This window comes from Halichoeres trimaculatus, unplaced genomic scaffold, assembly GCF_033239565.1.
Source record: "Halichoeres trimaculatus isolate MK-OKI-2021-1 unplaced genomic scaffold, fHalTri1.1 fHalTri1_scaffold_15, whole genome shotgun sequence".
Lineage (NCBI taxonomy): Eukaryota > Metazoa > Chordata > Actinopteri > Labriformes > Labridae > Halichoeres > Halichoeres trimaculatus.
In genome coordinates, this window is record NW_027437193.1 from 4,590,394 (window position 1) to 4,616,942 (window position 26,549).

The 26,549-nt window shown below is 40.6% G+C and overlaps 1 protein-coding gene across 1 annotated transcript; it reads right to left on the bottom strand.

Annotated features, from left to right (window-relative positions):
* Positions 1 to 968: 968 nt before the first annotated feature.
* LOC141804439 (activin receptor type-2B-like) lies at positions 969 to 26,254 on the bottom strand. The gene is made up of 11 exons (XM_074688861.1): positions 25,564 to 26,254; positions 23,522 to 23,729; positions 13,700 to 13,815; positions 13,204 to 13,355; positions 12,954 to 13,097; positions 10,262 to 10,405; positions 9,428 to 9,576; positions 8,930 to 9,044; positions 7,280 to 7,418; positions 6,926 to 7,056; positions 969 to 4,092 (listed from the first exon to the last, which is right to left on the bottom strand). Exons 1-11 carry the CDS (start codon positions 25,613 to 25,615, stop codon positions 3,898 to 3,900), a joined length of 1,545 nt encoding a protein of 514 aa, XP_074544962.1. The 5' UTR covers positions 25,616 to 26,254; the 3' UTR covers positions 969 to 3,897.
* Positions 26,255 to 26,549: the final 295 nt, after the last annotated feature.

Sequence of the window (26,549 nt, forward strand, 5' to 3'; positions counted from 1 at the left end):
GAATGGACGGACGATATCTCTAAGCCCTCAGGTTGCTCGGCATTAAAAACAGATAGGACTCTGTAGTGGGAGTCACCGCATGGGCTCAAAATCTCTCCCAAAAATCACCAGAAGAAGAAACAATGTTTAGACTTAGCATCTTCATACGGAGGCATAACACTGCCTTCCCTGTGGCATATTACACTAAAATGATACACGGTTTAGAAAACCGAATTTCCCCACATGAGAATGTCATTTACATCCTGGGAATTATAAATTCATGGTGACCAGGCTTGGGTTTCAGGAGGATCGACTTGATTCAGAAACTCTGGAGACTTCTCTGGACCCAAGCCCAGTCTGAATGCTCTAAAGAGGTCTGATGAGTTAAAATCTAACTTTCTTTTTAAAATTATTGAAATTGTGTCCTTCGCTTTAAAGAGAAGAGGAAGCATCCGGCTTGTTCCCAGCTGTGAGTACGAAATATGAGGTTGCATAAGTGCCCATGACATGAGTAAAAGTTGAATGAAATAAACAAGTTTGGAGCAATATATGCTGCCATCCAGACGGTTAGACCTTACATATTTCAGCCAGACAAGGACAAACAACATTCTGCACATATTACAAGAGCATGGCTCGGTAGTAGAAGGGTCTGGGTGAAGAAATAACCAGCTCGACTTGTCATTGAGCCCATTTGAAAAAAAAAAACAGAAAGGACAAAGAAGCTTTTGAGTGATATTTTTGGAGGAATGGGGCAACATTATTATTTCAAAACTGGTCTCCTCGGTCCTCAGACATTCACAGAATGTTGCTCGAAGAAGAGGTGATGCAACAGTAAACATGTCTTCACTTTATTACACGTGTTGCAGGCATTTATTTAAAAAAAAAATTCATGAAGCAGTTTCAAAATGTTTTACCATTTCAATTTCTTTTTATGGAGTTTAACATATTTTTTTTAAAGGAACATAAAAGAAGAAGCTCATCGTCATGGTTAATCAGTGTTTGTCTTTATTTTAATATACAAAAAGATGGATGTATTCTCATCTAGTTTATATTTCTAAGCATTTCAACTCACAATCTCACCATTCATTCTGTTTTTAGTGAAATCTGACAATCATTCAACCCCACTCACACTCGCATACACACTTCACATGAACAGGGAAGGTCACACGGTTCAGTCACACTACGAGAAATGAACAATATGTCGACTGTAAATCAAGAAAAAAAAATGCTTTCACAGGATTCACACATGAAAAGGAAGAAACCTTTTACATTTGTCAAGTAAATATATACACGATATTTTTTTTTCCTTTTTCTGAAGATGAGACTGACTCCATGTTAGTGTTACTAACCAGAGGTACTGCATGAGGTAACTGGTTTTTCTGTTCAGAAGAGCTGGGTGTAAGACAGCATTTGGAGGTCGACGGCCGATCGCGGCAGGTTTTTATTATCCTTCAGGATCGGCGTCTTTCTGGCACAAATCGTGAAAGCACCTGGGGTCACGTTCAGTTCGCGCGCAACCTGCAGCTTTGAGTTTCCTTTCAGGAGGCTTTGTCGCTTTCTGAACGTGATCCAGGTGTGATGAGATGATCCGCAGAGAGAAAACTGCTAAGTCACAGCTGAGTTTCTGACTTAAACTGTGATATTCAAGTGAATATTGCTGTAGTAGAAATATTGCCGGACCCTCTGACCACGCACTTGCCACTGTTGACATGAATGGGGCTTTAACAATCAGATAAATATTGATGATACCCAAATGATAAACATTGCTCTGTAATCATGGATGTATTTTTTTTCTCCACGCGCTCTTCACCACAAACTGCACAGCAAGCGTCACATTGTCATAAAGAATCACCATCTTTCCACTGCACTAATCAAAGCAACGACAGATGAGCCTGTGTGTTGTCCAACGTGGCTAAGCTATCACTGAACGAGTCTGAACATCACATCAGCGGGTTAATAATGAGGTAATACTGTTCAAACTGGCATTTCCAGCAAAGTGGCCAATCACAGAAGCCGCCAGCACCGGAAAAAAAACCATCAGAGATTTTTTTTTGTTAGTTTTTGATGATACACACACAAAGATTTCTAATGCAAGTGCTACCTACACAGCTTCTGATCCAGAGCAACTGATACCAGGATTCATAGAAATCAGCAACACGACCACCATTCTTGAAAAATCTGAAGAAAAATGTATATATATATTTTTTTATGTATATATATACAAATATAAAAAGAATCACCACAGGGCTTGTTGTTGTTAGGTTTTAAATATGTGCAGTTGGAGCTGAGAGATCCCTTTCTGCGTCTGTGAAATGACAACTGTAATGCCCTGATATTCTTTAAAAATCAGATCCGTGATCGGCAACTGTGTGTACACGTCTATTTACAAGAATCTGCCTCTTCTTCTTGTTTTTTTTTTTCAAGGTTTGTACAGCATTAACACCATGACAACAGGTCAGGCTCTATTTAAAAAAAAAAAAAATCTCCACAGACAAAGAGGCCAAAGCGGCAATAAAATATCTCAACTACTAAAAACACAATAAAATACATAACACAACTTGATATACATGTAGAAAAAAGCCTGAGGTACTTGTCAGAATATCTGAGGTCAGTCTGGAGGAGTAAGCAGCTGAGGGCTCACCCAGTCAAAAATCAAAAACAAACAGAATATTAGCCTCACATAATATCATTAGCGTTATATTAACAAAGAACACGTACATCTACAAATCCTTGAGTATCCTGGAATAGTCACAGCAGCATAACGGACATTCAATGTATGGTATTCATGTTATGGTACAACTATGGCATTGCATTTGAGACAAAGGCAACCATTTGAGCTCTCCTTGCATGATGTACGGCGACTGAGGTATCTGGGGACTGATGCCCGACTGAGTCTATTGAACAAACAAACCCATGAAAATTAAAAAAACAGACATGTTGCTTACTCAAGTATGGCCCTCGCAAGGATAAACCCCCCCCTTATCTGTCTGTGATTCTTATTAAAAACACTCTGTAGCAATCTCACGTCGTCACACACGCTCACAATCACTCGCATCCGCACAGTTAAAATCAAGAATGTGTAACATCGAAACTCCAGACAGCATCTGTCAATGCCCCTGGCACTGGCAAAGGAGTAACTCTGCTTTTCTACAATTAAAAACAAATAAAAATCCAGGAATATGTCCATGGTAGCTAGCTGGATAGCTTGGCTCTCATCATAGAGAAATTGTTCCAAAGAAGCCGAATGGATACCTGAGAGGTAGTTCCCCTGGGACAAGACACGCGTGTCCCGAATCCGAAAAAACAAGTCCACAACGTCCGATAACAACTGCTCAGCTCCCGTTTCAGCTCCTTCCCCGCCGCCGGTTTCCGTTTTCCTTCTTTCGTTTCATTCTGAGGCATTCACAGGTTTAAAATAAGGGAGCACGCTCAAAGTTTTTAAAAATCAAGAAGCTTCGACCCCTGAGGAAGATGAATATATCTCGTCTAACAGTCTCAAAATGGTTCCTCCGAGGTGTGCAGCACGTCGTCCGAGGTTTGGAGCAAGAATTTCATTTGGCCGCAGACGATCATGACCGAGACAGGACAAACTTATGAGGTAATAAAAATCCACTAACACGAAAAGAAATACATGAGGTAATGAGAACATTTAGGATTTGACACATGGGTGTTATCAGACGTGCAATCCAATAACTTATTACTACTTCAAACCTACAGCAGATGGATGTGTTAGTAAAATCTGACTGAAGACACACACGACAAAAGAAATACCGGTACTGGGATTAAATATCAGCTGCATTCAAGTTGCTCGTTGTTGTCGTTTTTATGCTTCTTAAATATTCACGGAGATCCTCTGAGTTTGGATTCGAGAGAAATGAAAAGTCAGGAGCTCGTGTGAGGGATGTTGGTGTCACCCGTTCAGGTGCTGGACTCTTTGGGAGGTAGGTCCTCGTTGGTGAGCGACGTCACTATGGAGACTGGGCCGTCTGAGGTAGTGCTGCTGATCGTTCTGGCGATCTGGCCGATGCGCTCCTCCACGCAGCCGGCTGACAGTCGCGCCTCTGCGTCGTGGTCCCAGCATTCTTCGATGGTCTCGCACATCTGGCTCAAACCCTGAAAGCAAAGACGGTACAGGAAGAAAAGTCAAGGAATATGTCCCAAACTCAGACTCAATGAAGTAGTTTTAGTTCAAGGTTTGTGGTTAAAACTGTGGAAACAAACAGCATCAAGAGATAAAACTGTTATAGAGTCCATATATCTTTAACTATCTGCAAATTAACCACCTCGCAGAAAATGAAAAACTTAGGGGCTGAGTTTGTCTAAGCCATAGACTGTTAAAGAAAAATGGATGTCATCTTGCTTGGCTCGAAGTGAGGTCTCCACAAAAACTGCTCCCCCTGGTGGCTGGCTGCAGTATAGGTCAAAAAAATCTATCTCCCCAGTCATTCCAGATGGACTGTGGTCAAACTTAAAAAAATATTACACCTCATAGAAATGTTTTTCACGTCTGATTATTGTGGTGATTTGAAGATATCATTTGGCTGCCTTGTATTCAAGTCCGCTTTTTTCTGAAAAGTTTTGTTTTCATTCGTTATTACAGGCTTAAAAAGAAGCTTTACATCATGTTTAAAGATGATTGACAGCTGACATTGTTGGGTATTTTTTAGGGAGTTGTAAAATATGTCAGGAGGTAGAGTCAAGAACAGATTAGACTCTTGAAAGAAAAAATAATTATTAATTTTGGTCACCAGACTCCACTTAGATTCTCTCACATTCTCTACTGCGCAGACAGAGGAATTTTGGCTTCAAAACCGTACAATGGTAAATGGCTGGGCCAACTCTATATACAGTTAGGGATGAGTACCATAACAGATGCTACAAAAGGTACCGACCGGATTCTGTCAAAAGTACCAGGTACCGATTCACTAGTAATCAAAAGGTACCATGTTTTGGTACCTAAATGCATCCTTGTGACTTTGAGGGAGTGGAAGAGAAGGAGATTTTCCATGCTGGACATGAACACGGCATTACAAGGTTATATACTGAAGAAGAAATATGTTAAATTGAAAAAGTATATATATGTCATTATTAAACAAATTGATATTTTTCACCACATAAAGCCAAAAAAAGTACCGGACATTTGTACCATTGAGGACCGATTGCAAGGTACCAGGCCAGATGTGAAATGTACCCATCCCTATATACAGTCAATGGTCCAAGCAGCTTTGAAACCACAAAAACAAAGTAAACCAAAAAACACCCAGCAATGAAACATGACGAGTATCTAATTTCCCTTGAATTCATGTCTTGTTCACGTTAAAGGCGCCATGAAGAAAAAGCTAGAGTGTTTCCAGAATAAAGACTCTGGCCATTTTCCCACGTAGCAGCTTTACGTCACTAAAATTGATGTTTTCTGAAAACTCTGGCCAAAGTGAAGATTTTGGAAAACTCCCCTTTCATGGTTTTGTGTAGACGCTAAAAAACACATGACGGGGGCTCATCCTGATTGGATCACACAGGCTTCATGTCCGCAGAACACTGCCAAATTTGGGTTCAACATGCTTCAAGCCGCACTTATCAGCAAATTTGCCCTAAGCATGTGGACGAAAATATTTTTAAAAAGGAACGAGGGGGGATATTTGTTTTTGAAAATACCCTGCTACATGTGGACAAAGCCTCTGTTTCCCAAGAGCACTTGCACCCACTGTCATAAAGACATGGTTCTTACCAATGCGTGCATTTGTTTTGGTAAGCAGATCTTTTTTTTCCCCCATTGGGAGCTCAATAAAAGGATATTTTATTCTATTCTATTTCTAACACTAACTTTCTATGTTTAAGGCATCTTTTCCCAGAATGCAATGTTTATTTGTCAGACAATTGATTTTGCAACTGATACTCTCAATTTGAACGCAGATTACAATCAGGTATAGGAATGAGCTTATATTTTAAGTCTAAAAAAGATAAAAACTCCAGCAAAATTTATATTTTGGACTAACAAATTGTTTTTTTTTCCCCTGTTCCCCTGTGTTGCTGGAGTTTTGACTCTTTTTAGACTTGTCTTTTTATCTTCAGGCACTATATGCTTCTAAGTTAATCAATAAAATCAATAAATCTGTTTTGTTTTTTATGGTAAACAGTATCTGATACATGATTAACAGGAGTAAGCTAATATAGATCAGAGGTTCCTGAAGTTGGAGTCACGAAACACAGATAGAGGGGTTGTGAAATGCTTTCCAATCCAAAAACTATTCACGCTTGCTTATTTTATCCATTATTATCCATTACCGTATGAATATAAACAAAATTAGGAGTTAAATATGATTAAAAAAACCATGAAAACAGAAAATGCTTGATCTGTTTTCTTTGCTGAAGCCCCCTGTGGTGACTAAACCAGGATAACGGTGGTACCACTGGAGGAAGATTAATTTAGGAAACACAGCAAAAATGTGCACAAAGGTAGTCTCATTTTCCACGCATCAGCTAAATTAAGTTTCTTGGGCCTTCTGTGGCACGTTAATATGTTCTTGCAGCAGGGGGTCACCGGTCTCCAGCACGGATATTTTGGAGGATGCTGGCTGAAGAGTTTAGAAAACCCTGCACGAACTACTCAGAGAACGAAGCTTTCAGGTTAACAACCCCTACACTGACAGCACACCCCTCTTTAATGACGCCGTCTTCCCCTTTCTCTTCCTGCAGATTTAATGTTCTTTGCAGAGGGAAGTCTGCCAATGTACAAGATAAAACTACACCTCACTCCAGTTAATGCAATATCTGCTGTGTGAGCAGTAAAAATATCTATTATCCCCTCCCCGACATAGTTTCTGACTAAAGCCCATAAAAGATTCAGGGAACTATGACCTCGGACGATCGAGCGGCACTTCTCTGGAAAAGAGGATGCATGACATCCTGGTATTGCTGTTGGAGCTATTCTTCCTCTGTTACTCACAGGATGTTTGAGCCAGCAGTCCTTCATGACTGGACGCATCTTCTTGTGCACGACCACATCCTGCAGATCCTCCAGGGAGGGATGCTGGCCTATTTCATCCTCGAACGGCAGCATGTACTCGCAGACTGTACCTGCAGAGAGGCGGTGAGGCAACAGGATGGAGAGCATTACACAGAGATCACGGCGTTTGGAAAACCCACAGCTCCTCCCTCCATCTGAAGACAAAGTGCCCAAGGTGCACCTTTAACCTGGGTCAGATGACTTTCCCCAGACCAAAACAGAAACTAATCCTGAGTTTATTAGATCAGCGCGCAGCTCAGTGACCTTTCATCTGTGCTGCTGCGTCTGACTCACCGTCGATGTCTGAGCAGCGGGACACCAGCTCCCACAGCACCAGGCCCATGGCGTACATGTCTATCCTCAGGAAGGAGTCTCGCTGGAAGTTGATGGCTCCTTCCAGCACCTCTGGAGCCATGTAGCGCCTCGTACCCACCTGGAAAGACAGGTCATAGAATCAGCCAATCATGTGACAGAAACTCAATGCATTAGATACGTGGACATGTAACAGCAGATTTAGCATCTCGTGCTAACTGGTTAACAGTATATAACAGCGAGTTTTCCTTTTTTTCCCCATATTTAATGACTTTCCAGTGATTGAAAATAAATAACACTTAATACACCGGAGCAGTTGGATAAGTGGAAATAAATCCTTTAGATAAAACCAGAGAAATACATTCAGTAAAACCAAAAAGAAGACGGTTACTCGGGCTGTTTTCTACACCGACAACTACATACTTCATGTGAATGTAGTATGTAGTAGGCACTACATACTGCCTCCTGTTTTTGCATGTAGTATGTACTTTGACTGTTCTGTTGGGTCTGTTTTGTAGTTTACTACTCTGGTTTTTAGTTTCGGTAGGTGGAGCTACAGCTGCTGATTTTTTTTCTCTTCATTAAAAAAGTACAAAACAAACTATGGGTGGATCTTTGCATTTTAGTTACTCTTAGAACAAGCCTCTTTAGTTCTTTCATTTGTCGCTTTTTTTCTTCATCTTACGGACAAAACTTTGGCTCGCTGCTCCTCCTAGGGCTTTGAGAAAATCCTCACAAATTATACATCAAAACGTGTGGCTCGATCGGGAATGGTGTGCTGTGACTTTTTACACTAATTCGCGAAATTTTGGCCAAGTTATTTGTGAAAAACTGCGAAAAATGTCTCATAAGGAATGAATGGGAATCTAGGACTCTCTCCCCCAAATTTCCACTAACTTTGAGATGCTTAAACTTAAGCATACTTCCACTTACAGACTCCTTTTTTGCTTTAAAATGTTCACTGACCTTCCGGCTTTTCAGGTATGACCTGACTTATAGATATCTTTTACAGTTTTTGAGATTTCACAGTTTAAGCAACATGAACTTTTCAGATTCTGCCCTGAAACCTCAGCTCCTAGAGTGCGGAACCTCTTCAGCTAGAGAGAGAGAGGCTCCTGCTGAGACATCACAACTTTCTCGAACAAATTGTCATAACTTCCAAAATCTACACTGTAGAAAAATAAAAAAATACATCAATACGTTCTCTAAAGTATGGCTACATCCACAGACTGGCTTCATTTCACGGTTTTAGAATTTGTAGAAGTAAACAACTTTTTTACAACTAGAAGTGACAAGATTTACTGGTGTTTCTTTCTCATTACTTCACTTCTATCTCCCGGACTGTCGAACGTTAGCGTTGTTGTATTGTAGTTGTACCCATTCATTCCAGTAGATGGCAGTAATTCACCAAAACCTGCCACCAGCGTTGACAAACGGCATTAGCGCTGCGCACTGTGGGAATCAATATGGCAGGTAGACTGGTCTGTTGCATAATGAGAAACTTTCCTGGATTTTTGGCATACTACAGACTAAATTTCGGCCAAAAATGTTAGGCACTACTAGTGCAGTATGCAGTTTGGAAAACAGCCTCAGGCTTGCATTAGGGAGTCAATAAAGAGGCAAAGTCTGTACCTGTCCATGAGTGTCTCCTGGAGGTTTTCCTGGTTCAAATCGTACAGCGAGCCCAAAATCTCCAATGACTGCAGTCAAATCATCACGTAGCATCACATTCTTACTCTTGAAGTCCCTGCGACAAATAAATGGAAGAAAATATTAATTCACAGCAGGAATTAATACACCAGAACAGATTCAGTGTTGTTCTTTGTTGCCTTTTTGCCTTTAATCAGCCAGAGCAGGAAGCAAGAAACACGCCACTGCTCAGATTCTGAACACAGGTTTCCCACTTGAAGGTTTATCTCGTGGGGTAAGCAACATAGACCACTGGGCAATCATACTCCCTGTCATACTCTTCATATAAAAATTCATTAATCTAAAAAGCCAACAACAACTTTGCACAGTCATTTCAGAGATCTCTGTGTCTGGGAATGATTGAAATCATCAGACAGCTGAATGAGTATTTTTGTTTGATTTATCTATCCCTGGTTCAGAGCGTCTGGAGGTTTTCCTCACCTGTGTGCGATGGTGGGTTTGGGTCCCTCTCCCTTGTAGCTGGGAATGTCCTCATGGAGGTAAGCCAGGCCGCGGGACATGCTCTCTGCCATGTGACACAGCTCACTCCATGTCACAGTGTTGCCCTTCAGATGGTCCGTCAGAGAGCCCTGCACGGAAACGCACACATCACCACAAACACCGGATGACTAACTGTGCGTCAGACTTCTCTAACCCTGGAACAGATTGTTTTTGGATCCACTTCATTTGCCGGCTTAATAATGTAGTCTGAGGGAATTATTACAACCAAACAAAGCTCGAAGCATCACTGGAAAAACAGATAAAAATGGAAAAACATCCAAGCAAACAGATGACACATGCACCAATGGCACTAAGTGGAACTAAATATGTTGAGGGTGCTACAAGGACGAGCTTGAAAGTCATTACAGCAACAATGTGACGCTGCGTTTGTGGTTCTGGTAATTATGTTTTAATCCTGTTAGGAGACATTAATAGCTTTTGTTGTGAGGACCAATGAACAGGATGTTCCGGGAGCCTGGAGGTGTTTAATCACAAACTATTATTTCAGGGACACTCGCTGCTGTTTTGGAGATAATTATGTGCATTATTCATACGCTATATGATTTAGAAAGTGAGCCTGTCACTTTAAGGTATCGTAGCGAGTGCTGCAGAAGTAATAAAATCCTCTTTAATAAAAGCTGTGATGCTCTTTTGTGGAGGTAAATAAAAAGCCTCGGCCAATATTGAAAATGTGCAGCACTTCTAGTAAACATACGCGCCCATACCTTTTCATGTATAAGGGTTTCTATAAGAGGAGACGAGCACTTCACTCACCCTCTCATGAAACTCCGTGATCAGCCACAGCTCCGTCTCCAGGTTGGCTCCGTGCTTTTCTGCAGCGATGTAACGCAGGAGGTTTTCATGTCGCATCCCTGGAGTGAGGAAGATGTCCCGCTCGTTCTGCCACGACTGCTTATCCTGAAAAGACGAGAGGAGATTTAGACAGGCGTTGGTGTCGTTCTAAAATGTGTTTACGGTCACATTTTTGTCAAGGTCACACACCAAACCAAAGTCTATCTATCAATGTCTCACTAAACTACATCTGGGCTGTGCATAGGCTGCTTGTTCATTCTGCAGAAACTCAACAGCTCTTACAGCTGACGTCTTTAAATAAATGGATTTATCAGGATGTGAAAATGTGAGAGTTCAAAAAACACATTGGAGCACACAAGATCAGATTAAAGATAACTGCATGTACATAGGTCTGGGCAATAAATCAATTATATTGATTTTTCAAGTCTCTCTTTGTGGACAATTTTAAAGAAAAAAAATGTGAACATTTCTCCCCCGCTATAGCAACAGAAACCTTTACATCATAAAAATGTTAATGCGCGTCTTTGTCACCATGCACCTTGATGGACACACATTCCTAATGGTCTGCATCAACAGCCCTAAGAGTTTAACATCAACTAGATCTCTCATCAGTTAACGTTCAAACCTCTTTCCTTCAATCCTCTGTTTTCTATCTGTCACTTTTCAGGAGTTTGATTAAGATCTTTGACTGAAACATTCACGAAGACAGGACCCTTTTAGGTTCACCTGCAGATTCTTAATGATGTGACTGACACACATAAAACCTCTTCAAGATAATACTCTGATCATGTTTAGATTTACATAGTGTAGAAACATACATCAGTTTTTCTCAACACATCCCAACTCTACCAAAGAAAATCCAATATTTTGGGTGAAATAGCTGGATCATGATTGTGAAAATAGTCTGCGGGGGAGGGAGACGGGACAACGACAAGCAAGTTCTCTGTCATTTGTACTTGACATTTTCCTTAAAGCTATGGTGTACGATTTTGAAGCTTTGTACATCTTAATAATACCGGTTATAGGGCTTTAACGGTCCTGTGGTCCAATCTACACAATATAAAGACCAAAAAGAACGAAGCGTGAGTCCATCCAATCCATCTCCCTCGCTTCACACCATCATGCCCATGGTCCCACCTCGTCCTTCCCCACTACCCCTCTCACGTCAGCTAGCTGCTCAGCTACCGAATCCAATCTACCCACATCTTTAGCATTGTAAACTGAGCTGGTGAAGACACGCCAAGAAAGGTAAAGCCTCGCCCACAGTCGGCTCTGCTCTGATCAGCTGGCAGTGGCAACGCCAGACCTGCTTCGCCGGCTAATTCATGGTTTTGATCGCGCCGGTCCAATTGAATAATCTACTACTGTGTGTTACAAGGAGGGTGACTGTCTTGTTTGTTACATTTTCTGCCGGCTGCTTCTTGCTCTGTTGGAGGGGGCATGTTGTTACGAGGCGAAGAAGAGTGATACGAGCTGGGGGGGCGGGATCTTGGAACACGGAGGGGAGGGGTGAGTGAGGCTGGGTTTTTCAAATGTGTCTCATCAGCCAAACTGGGTTTCAGATCGTTGACCATAGCTTTAAAAGGTGGGGAAAAATGTCTAAAATTTGTTTAATCAAATTTTCTGTGAAAAAATCTGAGATTTTATTTTTAGGCCACATACCCAGCCCTACATGTAAATGTCATGGACACTGTAGGAGAGAAGGAATAACACCAGAAAAAAAACCCTTCCTTCTTTCTTTATCCTGGCTTGGGACCGGCAAGAGATGTTCAAATCTGCTGGCGGCAGCATGTCATAAACGAAGAGGACTCGTCCGCCTGTGAGTGGTTTGGAAATGTGAATGGGGCCAACAGCAGCACACACTATTCGTTTAGCAAAGTAAGATCAATGTGTGCTTTCATATCAGAGTCTCCCAACTTAAGAAAAAGTTGCTAGATGTGTCACTTTTCTTCCGATTCGATCTATTTACGATTTTTGGGGTGCCGATTCGATTTAAATTGTGATTCTTTGATACTGATTTTTCATTCGCTTTTTTAACACCAGACCATGGGAAAAAGTTAAATGATGATGTCTACAGACTAGCCAAATTTTCCCATAAAATGCACATCACAAGTGAGTCTGTCTTTAGGATTTACTCAAGGGATCTCATGTCTTAACTTTTTCCAACCCAGCTCATAATCAAAGACTAAAATAAAGGATTTAAATTTTAAAAAATAATTAAAAAAAAAAAGATTTTCGAAAAAAAAAAGAGATCCCGATATGTTGATACGTTTTTTTTTCTCCCACCCCTACTAGAGTGGTCTGATAAGATGGCATAAATAAAGAGTTGATAACAGTAAACTCATGGACAGGTGAGGTTTAATGGCACAAGAATGTTCGGTGACATCTAGGGACTGATTTTTTTTTCTTTTGAGAAAAAATAAAATGGAGCATTCATTCCTTACTTTCACATTAAGTGAATAAGTCAGAAAGAGCTGGTAGCTTCTTGGTCATCTTCAAAACAAAAAGTCTGGACACCCCTAAGCTACAAGATCCCAAATATAGAGGAGCTTGTTGCTGAATTTTCTTTATTTCTTAACATTTGGCTCAAAAATAAACTCCAAAGCCGTATTCTGCCATCTTAAGTTAAAATAAGGTGATTATTTTTGCGTACCTGAACAGGGAAAATCTTTACAGCAACATATTCGCTCATCAGCTGCGCCTTCCAAACGCAGCCAAAGCGCCCCCTAGCTTTGATCTCCAGCAGCTGTAGTGGTTTGAGACCCACCAGGGGGGATGGGGGAGCTGGTCCGGGATCCTAAAGAAGAAGAAGAAGAAGAAATGAGGAGGAGGAGTGTTTCTCTCAGGTAAAAGTCGATGTTCATCAACAGAAAGTTTGACCACTCATCACTCTCCGTCCCTACCTCGCTCAGGTCCACGTGTCCGTACGGGGGTTTGCGGTGGCGGTACATCCACAAGGCCAAAACGAGGGCCAGGGACAGCACGCAGAGAGGCAGCAGCGAGTACACCAGCACGTTGAGCAGCGACGGCACTCGAGGTGGAGGCCGGATTTTCACTGCGAGACAGAATATTACAGAACATCTGCTTTACGACACGTTAAGGAGCAGGAGGAGACAGCGGAGCATCCCTCATGGACTCCAGAAGAGCCGGGACACATTTCATCCTTATTACCCAACCTTGATGTACTCTAAATGAGCCCATAAAAACACACCAAACAGGGGAGTGATAACACATTTAATACCTTCTTCTCCCACAATGCATCAGTGTTTAATCAGAATATATGTGCATGGTGTCTTTATAGGATGAGGTGTGAGATTAAGCCGTACTGGCTCTAACCGGAGGGGGATGCAGGGACCTATTTTTGTGCTGTACTGTACGTGGGATGCACTCGCAGCTCACCTCGGTTGCCACTGCCAATCATGTCAGGAAGGTGGGTGAATCGTTCATTGCAGTAGTTGCCCTCGCAGCAGCAGAAGAAGACCTGAGGGTTTTCCTCCATGGAGACACACTCTTGCCTAAAAATGGGAGATGACACACCGGCGTCAGTGCTGTGGTAAACAAATGTCAGGAGTGGAGACGTCTCAGAGTGAGGTACAGTAGAAGAAGCAGAGGAGACGAGGACGCAGAGCTTAAAACTTTCATCCTCAGCTGCACGTGAACTCCTGACCTCTGAGATACTTTCAGATGTCACAGACGATGATTTCACGGTTTTATTGGGAGTACTGTCCTCTTCAATTATTAATCTTTAAGATATATTTAGCCCCTGTTCCAAATTCAGAGGAATCATGGGATTTCTTTGACTTTATCAGCTGCAGACTGCTCTTTAAAGGCGCTGTCAGAAATCTCCATATGGTGTTGATTTCAGAGGCAACTTTTCCCGACTCTGTTTCCCATGAGCACCATCACCCACTGTTGTAGAGACGGAGAGCAGATCTTCATTTAACACATCTTTCCACTTTTTTATCAGGGTATTTTTTTACAACTGAGGTGTCGAGGGATATCACGGTACATCTTTATGGTACTTCTCTTAACCAGCGCCACACACTGAATATCAATGCCACATCAAACAGTACGTCTCTTATTGTGAAGCAAACAGGTGATTTGAGGAAGCAAAGTGATGGAGGATGAAAAGAAAGAGCGCTCAGAGTGCAGAGGAACGTGTGGGCAGGGCATTAGACGCAGAAAACGTCTGAGGAGACATTTCACTACGTTTCTTGTCAAACATCCTTCTTCAATCAAGATCCTTCGACATTGTTTTTAGCCCCGTTTCAGCTGCACTCACTGGAGATTACAGTCCCAAATCTGACCACTGCAATGCCAAACTGAGGCACGTTTTAACAATAACATGTTTATGACCTTTGTCCAACTGTAAAGTCAAAGTTTTCCTTTTTATAGAGTATTTATTTGTATTCTATTTTGACTTTTTGTTTTTAATTTCAGTTTAATTTAAATTTGTTCTACAGTCGGGTTCTCAGTTTAGTTTAGGCCTTTTCTTTTTGGAAAATGTTTTTTTTAGTTTCGTTTTCTGAGCTTCAGTTTCAGTTTTAGTCTTTTTTTTTGTAATGTGAGGTAGTTTTCAGAGGCAAGACTCAAAAATGTCAGAACAAGCATTGGGTAATAAAATCTCTGAACATCACAGAGGACAAGAAACAAGAAAGCAGCTGCTCCCAGAAGTCATATTCAAAGTAATCTAAATTAGGGCTCTGCTGCTTTTTCCAACTTTTGCTGCCCTTAATGCTCTGCTACCAAACAAAGTGAAATGTGCAGAATACCAAAACATTTCATGGGTGCTCAAAAATAATTAGTTGGAGTATTATTTTGAGTATGTGATGGATTGACAAAGAGAAAAACAGTTTGAGTCAGCTTTTTTTATTGTAAAGACTTGTTTTTATTTTAATTTCAATCAAGAAAATGTTTTTTCACCTCTTGTTTTCGTTATTTCGTTACTTAGCGTTAACTATATTTAAGATGCTATGAGGAGGATCTGTTTTAATGTGACTTCCTCGCCACCTTGTGGCCTGGAGTCTCACGCACACTGTTGTAAATTTCTTTCAGCAAAGTGTGTGTTTGTTTTGGAACTAAATGGAGATCAGTTAAAAACAAATTTCCTTTGTTTGGGACAACTTTTTACTGGATACAACGTTAGAGGGAAGGTATTTATCAGTACAGTTACGTAGGGCTTCAGTTTGAAACGTGACATCAAGCAAATGTTGTAGTAGCCAGCTATATGTAGTGCTATCGGTAGTAGGGCTGAACAATTAATTGATTTTAAACCGATAACGCAATGTAATAGGATGCAAATTTTAAATCGCAAAGGCTGCAATTAGAAAAAAAAAAAGAGTTTCATGTACACAGACCTGGAGGGAATAAAGTAACTTGTACTTATTCTCCCTTAAAACCAGCAAAAGTCAAAATGCTGTTTTTTTTGGACAACAAAAACCCTGTGGGCCACAAAGATCCATCCAGTAGATTTGTAGAGATATACCCCTTGGTCCCTTTTTTCTGTGTGGTTTGTTACTCTTACTGACAGCTGAAGGTCAGTAAAATTTCACAGTGCTCCTTTTTTTTTCAATTAAGAAATGCAAAACAGACTCGTTTAAATGCTAACAGTATCTTTTGTTGGTTAGTCATACTATAAAATGACTTAAAGCTTGTGTTAAGTGAACAATGCAGAAGATAACCCCCACCCCCCCCCAAAAAAGAAAAAAAAATCATATGCTAAATCACAAGCGCAATATTGGTCTAAAAAAATCGCAATTAGATTATTTTCCAAACTCGTTCGTGCTCTAAGACGTGTCTGTAATGTGTAATGTTAGTGAATCCTGGTTCTGTCCTGCCAGTCATCTACCAATCAGAGCTAACGTAACCTCACTTTTCATTTTATTGATAGACTCTCAAGTTTGAACAGACCACTGCAGAATAACTGCTGACTGTGGGTTGGAGTCAACATTAGTACAAACTGTTTAGCTCCTGTGTTAGCCTTTAGCTCGTGCTCTATCTCTCTCCTCTTTATCTTTCTTCTGCTCTTCTGTCCTTTTTCTATCTGACAGTTAGGCTCCAGTGTCCACCATCACAGGCATATATCTAGAAGGGAGACTTTTCAAGATCACTTTCAAACTCCTTAGACACTTTAACCTCGGTCTGATGTTTTTATGTCAAAAACTTCCAAACAGGAGACACGTCGCTCTTCCCCAAACACGTCTTTTTCCCTAATTTTTTACACACCTTAGCTTCTCCCAGCCGTTTAGCAGAGCTACAACTAGTGAGATATACCCAGAATGCCAACCGTGGGTGAGGAGGGAAGTGGCAAAGCAGCAGCCTCCTGCCCTTCATTGTTAAAGCGTGTTAATAACACGATGATGGATTTAGAGCAGAATAGTATCAGAGATTGAGCAGGCAAAAGTATAAAAGTGAGAGTATTTCATGATCACTTATAAAGTCCTTCTTTAAATGAACCTTCACGTTACTGTTTTCTAACTTCCAACACTGCCATCCTCTCCTCAAACTGGTCACCGTAAAAGAAGAGGTTTCTGGGTCTTTTCTCCATTTCATCGCTGATTAGAGCTGAAAGCACTCCAGGCCAAATCTCTTCCTCCCGAATCCGTCAACTAAATTTGTACCTGCGACTGAGCCTACAATTTGTGCTCATCCATTTCCAGCAGAAATTCAGTTTTTCGGTTCATCGCTGATTAAATTAAATATGCCGGCGTGCGGGTCAGTTGTAATTGCGGTCTTTACCCTCAAACCCTCTGAAACTGCAGGTTAATGTGAATTACAGTCATTATTAAATATTTAGGAAGACTTGAAAGTTTTGATTGCGCCGCACGGTTCTGAGTTTATCAAGGTCGTCTCTGAGCTCTGCACTCGCCATGAACTTCATTCTTTTATTAGCTGGCCAGAGTTAATTTGTTGTGCTGACCGCGCGCTCTGTGTTCGAGCTCATATTTAATAATTTACAGTCCGTACACTGTGTTGTATACACGCTTTTATGAGGGCAGGCAGAAACAAGGCTTCCCCCAGATTGGCTCCTGCTTTCTATTTGCTTTTCTACACGTTAGTCTGGAACATTACGGAGCTGCAATAAATCAAAAGACAGATCATAAATCAAGAACTTTCCTGAAAGATAATAGAGTCGAAGCTCTGCAGGGTCTTTGTGGCGATCACAAAAGACTATTTTAAATAATCCATTAGGCGTCTGGGTGACTTCATGAGAAGAAAATGCTTCAGACCTTCTGCTTCTTTAATTTGTGTTTTCTTTTCTGTTAATGAGGATCTCAGATCAAAGACGTTTGACGGCAATCTGAGAGAAAGAGTGACATTAATGTTATCAGCAGAATCAGCATCTTTATATTTCTTTTGTTGAAACTTCAGTCATCTGTGAGAAAAGAGAAGCCGGTCTGTTAGAAACTCAACATGTGAGAGTTCAGCGTGAATGAACAGGAGCTTTTAGTGGCTGACTGTTAGGAGGAGTTTTAAGGTTTCAAGACAACAGCTGACCCAAAAACAGACTTTGAATAAGCTAAAATTATTAAATCAAGCAGATCCATGGAAAATGAGACTACTTATAGTCATATATTCCTGTTTCAGACAACAAACAACAAAAAAGAAACATAAAAACAGATCAAACTTTCCCATTTTGCATGTTTTTCTACAAAAGTCAACCCCTAATTTTGTTTATATTTTTACATTAATGATTGAAACATCCTATTTCAATTATTTTTGTTTTGGACAGCGTTTCTCAATCTCACTTTGGAAATCTTTGGTCTACACCATAACACTGCAAAAACTGATGTTAGGTGAGTTTTTAAATCTTATTCTTGAATTTAAAAAATGTCACGTTAAACTTGATATATGCTTCAATTAGGGATGGGTAAAACCAAAAAGTACCATGTTTAGGTACCTAAATGCATCCTTGTGACTGTAAAGGAGTGGAAGAGTAGGTGATTTTCCATGCTGGACATGAACACAGCATTGCAAGGTTATAAACTGAAGAATAAATTTGTTAAATTGAAAAAAAAAATAGTGTTTCATTATCAAACAGATTGAAATTTTTTTGCCATATAAAGCCAAAAAAGTACTCAAAAAAGGTAGGGTTGCGTACCAGTACCGATTGCTGGTTACCGAGCATTGGTACCATATTGCGTCAAATATAAAAGGTACCCATCCCTAGCCTTGATAACCTCCTTACAAGGACATAAAAATATCTCATTTTTAAGATATAAGAGACGAAAATCAACCAGTTGAGTAAGAAGAAGGAGCTTATTTTTTGTATATAAATAAAGCACGGCTTCATCTTTCTTATTCCATCTTTTTTCACGCTTTACAATCAACTCAGACTTCGTTTTTGTTTGTTTCAGAACCTTGTTTTCAAATCAGACAAAACACAAATCGATACCTGTCAGGACAGAAAGACTGTTGTGAAAACTATTGTCAGTTATGACCCTTTTAAGGATAATTAATCATATTTTTCTCATGTCTGACTTTTATCAATCTAGTACATCAATGGGTTTAATTTTATGTGATTTAAAAATAATTTTATCCTTTGCTCGTGTGTGTTATTCTTATTTATCTCTGCTTTATCATAAATGTTACTTTATTATTACTTATTATTTTATCATCGGTATAATGTCATATTTTAATATTTGATGTCCTGCTTTTTGTTTTCAACTGCCTTTTATTGCTTTCTTTCTTTTTCCTATTGAGTATGTTTTTCTGTGTTCTTATATTGTCTAAGTGCCTATGACTTGTGCCTTTTGCTCAGGTCTTGTTTTTGTTTCCCCGTGCTTTGTTGTGTTCCTGTCTGTTGTTCTATAGTGCTTTGTTTCTTTCTCTGATTTTATTTAAGGTAATTAATGATGATTTTATTATACATCTTCAAGGCTTGTAGTTAAATCAATCAGTCAATATTCTACTGTGATTTAAATAGTTAAATCAAGGTATGTTAATTGTATCAATTCATGTTTCAATTGATTTCATTTCATCACAACATGTTGGCCTGGCCTACAGGAAAGATTTGTTTATATGTTAAGAGCAGGGGTCTCAAACTCGCGGCCCGCGGGCCAATTGCGGCCCCCGGACCGATAGTTTGTGGCCCCCGTCTAATTATTAAAGTTTAATATTAGTGCGGCCCGAGAGTTTGACATGAACGGCACTGTACAGTGTTTTGCGTGGAGCGGAACAAACCCACCAATCACAGTGGTGTAAATGGCTCTCAAGGGCAGGACAACAGTTCTCTTTCAAGCAGAGAAACATTTCTTAATGAGTGTAAGTTCTAACAGCGTTGCCACGGAGCGTTTTCTTCCGCTCCTAGCTGGCTGCCTCGTTTCTATTGGGCACAGGCGGACATTCGTCCCAGCTCGATGCGTTCACAACACTTCCAAAAAAACATTTTTTAAAATTGCTGCCCAGCAGGACAAAATAACTAATCCCAGTCTGAGGTTGCAGCATAATGTTATTAATAAAATATAATTAATAATTAACAGAACCGCTCTCTTCACCGGCCGTCCTCCTTGATAGTCTGACAGGTTTGAGACACACTTTTCTGACAGCCTGCTGTAGGCTACATACAGTAGCCTGGCCCTTTTGCTCAGCATATCCAACGTTAGATATAAAACTACCGTTTGAAACAACGCAGCGCACACAGTATCTGCTGGGATGGAAGAGTGTGAAATGAGAGAAATGTGAGGACGGATTACAGCAGAATCTGTGTATGGCTCGTTCTTTCGTTATTGTGTTTCAAAACAAAATCAAAAAATGAAAAAACTGACTTGTTTTTATTTTTCTATTTTAAAACAAAACGAAAAAACAGAAAAAACACATTTTTTCTGCCCTGGTTTTAAAAATGGAAAAACGAAAGATAATAAAAGATTTTGTCAAAATTGTTTGTGTGATATTTTGATATTAAATGTGAACATCTTTATATTAAAAAAAAATAGACAAATAACTCACATTGAAGGTTCATACAGACATGTTCCTGACCTTTTCTTTTTATAAGTAACAGATCGCTGACGATACACTCCTATCCGCGTGGATATGCGCATCCCCATGTGTTTCAATGAGACAGTCAGAGCACAGTCTGCTGCTGTCTGATCTGCTCTCAGATAAACCAAGAAACATCAGAGAAGATCATAAAGTTTTTTTTTCTCTCCCTCTTTTTCACCTGTTCCGCAAGCTATGACTCATTTCGTGCGTAACGGCTTTGTGCCTTTGTTTCTCATCCGCAGCGATCTCTTATTGGTAAAGGAGCCGCCTTTAGGATCATAAGAAATAAAATATAGGCTTTAATGACTTCAATATTGGCTCACTTTGTGTGACATCAGGTGTGAAAACACCACATTGTGTTTCAATGAGACCTTCTCCATCATTGCGCAGCATGTTTTTGGTTTATTCGTGTTATTTAGCCCCTCTTCACGTCAGTCTTAAGACTCTTTCACCACCACAGAAGCACTTTGGTTAATCAGATATGCGCTGATCAGTTTCGTGACTTTTTTCTTCGTTGATCAGGGCTTTGAATTCGTAGACCAGACGCAAACGCAGGCGCACCTGCCCTACGACCGGGTGTGACCAGCGCACTTTGCAAGTTTCCTGCGAAGTCGCTGTCCCTGCAGCAGATGAATGGACAGTGGGGCACACGAAACGCGTCACCGTGTGGGCCAGCTCCTCTCTGATGTTTCTTGGTTTATCTGAGAGCAGATCAGAAAGCAGCAGACTGTGCACTGACTGTCTCATTGAATACAAGGGAGTGTGCAGATGCAGTGGGATAAGATGGAGTGGATCGTCAGCGTGTTACTTGTGAAAATAAAAGCTCAGGAACATGTCTGTATGTGAGTTTTTTGTCAAATTTTTAATATAGAGATGTTCACATTTTATATCAAAATATCACACAAATAATTTTGACACACTCTTTTATTATTTTTCGTTTTTCCATTTTCAAAACCAGGTTTTTATGTTAATCCATTTTACCGGTTTTAAAACAGAAAAACAACAACAACAACAAAAAAAAGTCAGTTTTTTATTTTTTTTAAATTTTGTTTGGAAACAGAATAATGAAAGAACGAACCATACACGAACCATATTATTATTATTATTATTATTATTATTATTATTATTATTATTATTATTGTTGTTGTTATTGTGGTTATTATCGTTTTATTTACTTATAACTGATTGATTAAATTATTTTCTTGTTACTTTTTTATTTATTTTCTTGAGAATTTTTTTTTATTTGTTTCATCTTATTTTGTGTTAAAAAAAATATATATAAAATCATTTGAGAAGATTAGAACTTTTTAAGAGTTTTTCTTGTGGGAAAACCTGATGCGGCCCAGCCTCACCCCGACTCTGTCTCCAGCGGCCCCCGGGTAAATTGAGTTTGAGACCCCTGGTTAAGAGTATCCTTTGTCGTGTTGGTCATACTACAGAACGGTTTATTGCCTGTATTCAGTGAATAATGTAGAAGATAAACATTCCCCCCAAAAATCGCATGCTAAATCACATTCACAATATTGGTAAAAAAAATGCCAATTAGATTTTCCAAAATCGTTCAGCCCTGGTCTGTTGTCAAAGCACTTAGTTAACTGCTGTTTTTAAATTGTGGTATCGAAATTCAGCTTTAAACTTGTTAAAACAACGTAGTAAATGTTTGCTTAAATGTGTGGTTTACATTCCTGTTGGTGTCGAAGCATTTTATACAACATGTCTACCATTTTTAACCAATTAAAGCAGCGGTCCCCAACCTTTTTTGCGACATGGACTGGTTTAATGTCAGACAATATTTTCACAGACCGTCCCTTCTATAGAAAATTTCCAAAGATGTTTGTTTTTTGTCCATATTGCTAGCTTGGGGATTTGGCATCAAGAATGAGTCATTTTTCAAATTAAAACATCGTTCAGAATCAGACAATAAATCAAACCGAAATAATGTAAGTTGAGTATTTTTTTATGTGTGGCCTGGTACCAACTGACCCCTGGACCAGTACCGGTAAGCGGTCAAGGATTGGGGGCCACTGAATTAAAGAATCAGTCCCATAAAACTGTTGAACGGTGTAACCACAAAACACGACAAGTATTAAATAATTCATCTTGCTAGAAGTTCTGCAAGCATACTGATGAAATAAGTTAACTTTAATGAGAGATCATCTCAAAAATTATGGAAATTATCTTGTTTCTTAACTTGACAACATGAGTTTTGCTGTACTGAGCGAGTCAGTATGAGGTAGCTTTCACTGTTTTCTCTCTATTGTTGGGTCAGTTGGTTTAAAATCATTTAAGGTTTCAGTTTTTACAGTGTAGCAGTCTGATAAAATCATATTTGTAGCCACTTTTTGTGCGATATCAGATTGTTAATGAGAAATATTGGTTTACACCAGTTAAAATTTATCAGTTAAACGTGTTTCACCCATTTAGTCATCAATGACGGCGCAGAAAGGGTGAGATTTAATCAGTGTTACTTCTTCCCACTTGTTTTAGGGGATGTTTGTAAAACTGTGAAATTTGCTTTTTTTTGACTTTGTTTTTGTTGATTCCTTTTGTTTTCTTTCAGATGTTCAAAATAAAAAAATTTTATTCAATCAAATTTAATATTTTGATGCTTTTTTGCTCAATGTGACTCATTTAAAAGCAGTTAATGTCATTGTTTTGCACTACAAGCTTTCACATTGGCACTGTATCTGCAGTAACTTACTAAGAAAGGTCTTATTGTTATGCGACAGCAAAGGATTATGGGTAAAAAAAAATCTGTAATGACACTACTGTGAAGATGCAGTAAATTTGGCGTAAAATTAGTGTTGTACAGTGTATAAATGCTGCTTTAGAAATGAGCCTGCTTGTTTTATTTTAGGGCTCATTTGATCATTCCTCACCACGTGCATGAGCACCAAAACAATCGATTTGCAGCGTGTAATATCTCAGGGAAGCTAATATTTAAGGGGCTGATTCCTAAAATTTGAGTTCCCATAACTGTTTGGTGGGTTTTCCAGTGACTGATTCTGTTTTTTGTTTTTTTTCTGTTTTTGTGTTATCTAGCTGCTGGATTTAGAGTGTTTTCCTCTGGGTTGTCATTCCTGCCCCAGGTCACGCTCCTATAAAGACGTACTGTACTCGATGTGGGCACTGAAGCAGACACTCTTCCTGTACTCGCTGCCACTCACTGTGGGCACGTGCCAGACACCTGAAATATAAATGTTAAAGCTCGGCGGCTGTGACCTCGCTGGTGACCCCAACCTGTCATAGCAGTTGAAGTCGTCCAGCCAGCAGCCTTTCTTCACCAGCTTGATGGTCCCTGAGGAGTTGAGCCAGGAGGCGTAACAGTGCAGTCGCTTGTCCTTCTCCCCCTCGCAGCGCTCGAAGCCGCTCTGGTTGGTCCTCTCCGTGCGCCAGTTATCATTGTAGTACACGCACTCCCGGGTCTCCGCTTCGCCCAGGCTGTAACCTAAACACAGACAGAAGGCCTCAGTCAGAGCACATCCTAATGAATCGAATCTCGACGGTGGAAGGAAGCTCAGACATATGGCGCAGGAAGAGGAGACATCTCCGAGCACAGGCTCTATCATCTCTCTGGCACGTGGCCAAGTTTGGGAGCCCTCTGTAGTAAAAAGGGAGCTCCTCTGGGCGCTGGAAGTGCTGCTGAATAGTAGTTCAGCATAATCCCATTCACCAAAAGATCTTTTCAGGGCGCGAAAGGAGAGAAAATGACAGGATTTAATTAACTATTGAAAAACAATAGTGGAAGACGAACACACTGCACACCGGGATGCCCCCTTCTTTAGATAAGGACTCTTGTTTCCTGAAAGTGTGACACATCTGGAAACACAGATAAGACCTCCTTCTTTCAGGGCTTTTGCTGTCATTTCGCAGGAAATAGTCGCCTTTAACCAAGATGATACGTGACAATAGCTGTCAGTCTCCAAGTCCACATTGTGAAGGTTTTATCTCAGTGTTTGACACACTCTTTCGCCGCGCTCACGGATGCGTTCTGGTGAATATAAAGAGCAGATAATGTGGCGTGCATGTCATTCACAGCACAGCTTGGACATTCATCTTTGTTCACAGCAAAAATAGTGCGTGTCTCTTTAAATCCCTGCCTATAGGAGAGCTGGCCGCCCATCCCCCAGCGTTACCCCCACCGACCCATTACGCACACTCAGGCACGCATCCACTTACACATACATGCATTTAGTTGTCCAGCAGCTTACAAAGGGTTTCACTCCAGCACGTAGGGATGCATGCAAGCTCCAAACATGGTGTGTGTGTGAGTGCGTGTGTGTGTGTGTGCTTGTTATTTAGGATGAGAGGTAGTCAGGACAAAACACTCACACACACACACACAGAGGGAGTAGATACACACTCAATGCTCCATTGAGCCGAGATGGCATTTCTGATATCTGTGGTCACATGATCCGTGAGGACTTTTACTACAAGATCATTCCCCAACCCCCCTCTCTGTGTCACTAACCGAGCTTACACCACAACAACACGAATTCTGGAGGAAGCAGCTCACTTAATACACTCCAATCCACAACCTATTAGCGATTCCTCACACAACAGCTTCTATAAAAATGTGAGCACAAAGAAAAAAGAGCGCAAAAAAGTGGGTGTTATTGTTTGCACCGCCACTATTTGGTGGTAGTACGAGCTGCCAGGCTGAGGGGTGGATCCAAACACGTTTTGAGCAAATAGTAAAACGTCCCATTTGAGTTGCAAACAAAAGAAAAACAAGCCTCATGCTCAATTTCACGTGGTTCTAACCCACAGTGTGAGAGCTTGTGCGTAACAGTAACCTCAATCTAGGGTAAAGACAGCTGATGTCTCTCCGAATCAACCCCATTTATCACAAGACAGAAAAAGAAAGAGGAGAAAGTGTGGTTTCCAGGGTTCTTGACACGACCTGAGATGTAGACTATAAGGTTTCAGGATGTTGATGCAGCTGCTGCTTTCTATTCCTGCCTCTGTTAAAGAAAGAGGCAGGACGCAACAGTCTGAAATGTGGATTTTACGCGTAAAAATGTGGATGTTAACGCGTGGTTTGTTGCGTTATGGTGATAAAAGTAGAAGGCAATGGTCGGATGATTCACCCCTGTGTGATATAGAGGTGTTAAGGAGGCGAAGGCGATTATGTGTTGGAGAATAAAACCCTCTGCCAACAAAGTTTCATCAGCCAACAATCGTAAACTCGTTCGCGGGTGGAAATTTCAAACATTCACAAATGCTCCGGGACGACGTGAGGGAAAAAAAACTGTTGCAAAATTCAACAATAGCCCGCTTACCTGCGCATAAAGTTCCCAGAAGAAGTGAACAAGTCAGCCATGAAAAAGACATGTTCCGTTTTAAATACAGGACAGAGATTTCCCCCGCTTTCCGTCGCGAACATTAAAACTCAGGTTGCGTAAAACATCAGTCCAGGATCAAAACGACCACAGGCCTCCGGTCCCCCGGCAGCCTAACCACCAACACCACCAGCAGCAGCAGCAGCTCCACCACAGCGCGTGTCAATAGCCGCGTCGCTGCAACAATGTTGCAAGAAAAGATCGGAGCGATTAATCGACCGCCACACTCTTAGTCCGACACAAGGTGCGGCATTCCGCGTCCGAAGTGGATCCAGAAACCGAATGGGACGCCGCGAAACCAGCGGAGCCGGGAGCTCAGCGCTCTTTTTGAGGTTATTCAGTTGGATAGTAGCACCGCTGCATCGGGAGGTCGGTCGGGGTTTACATGCATGTTACTGATCTGTGTCCAAAATGGCTTCTAAATGGGGAATGGGCTGCAAACAGGGAAACCCGGATGTGTAAACACAAAGAGGGGAATTCAGGCAGCCAGCGAGTGACCTTAACACGACACCGTAGATACACGCCTGAAATGACTTTATTTGTGAGCTCGTATCGAGAAACACCACGGTTTGTTCCCCTCGCACGGCCGAGAGGAGGAATTAGAGGCTTTCAGCAAAGAGACGTTCACCACGCTGCCTTTCTGTCCCTGTGCCAGCAAATACTACACTTGCACTTTCTGTGGTCAGAGTTGGTATTTTATTGTCTACTTTTTAGGATTTGTATGGAAGCCCGTTTACACCAGGTTAAATTAGAAACAGGGAAACTTGCCCCAATTAATAAAATGTTAAAAAGGAAATGCCTTCTCATCTTTTATCTGTTAAAAGAGGTGACTTAAAATGAAAACAAATCTCTTTTAAAAAAACAACATATCTTTTTGAGATTTTTTTTTTTTAATTTTGCAATGATAAAGCCAAATTTTTATTTAA

Excerpts from the sequence above, each read along its gene's own strand:
- LOC141804439 (XM_074688861.1), bottom strand. The coding sequence starts at position 25,615 with ATGTCTTTTTCATGGCTGACTTGTTCACTTCTTCTGGGAACTTTATGC. Across the intron at positions 13,816-23,521 it reads GACTTCAACTGCTATGACAG|GCAAGAGTGTGTCTCCATGG; the intron begins GTTGGGGTCACC and ends TCCCATTTTTAG. Across the intron at positions 13,356-13,699 it reads GATTGGCAGTGGCAACCGAG|TGAAAATCCGGCCTCCACCT; the intron begins GTGAGCTGCGAG and ends TCTGTCTCGCAG.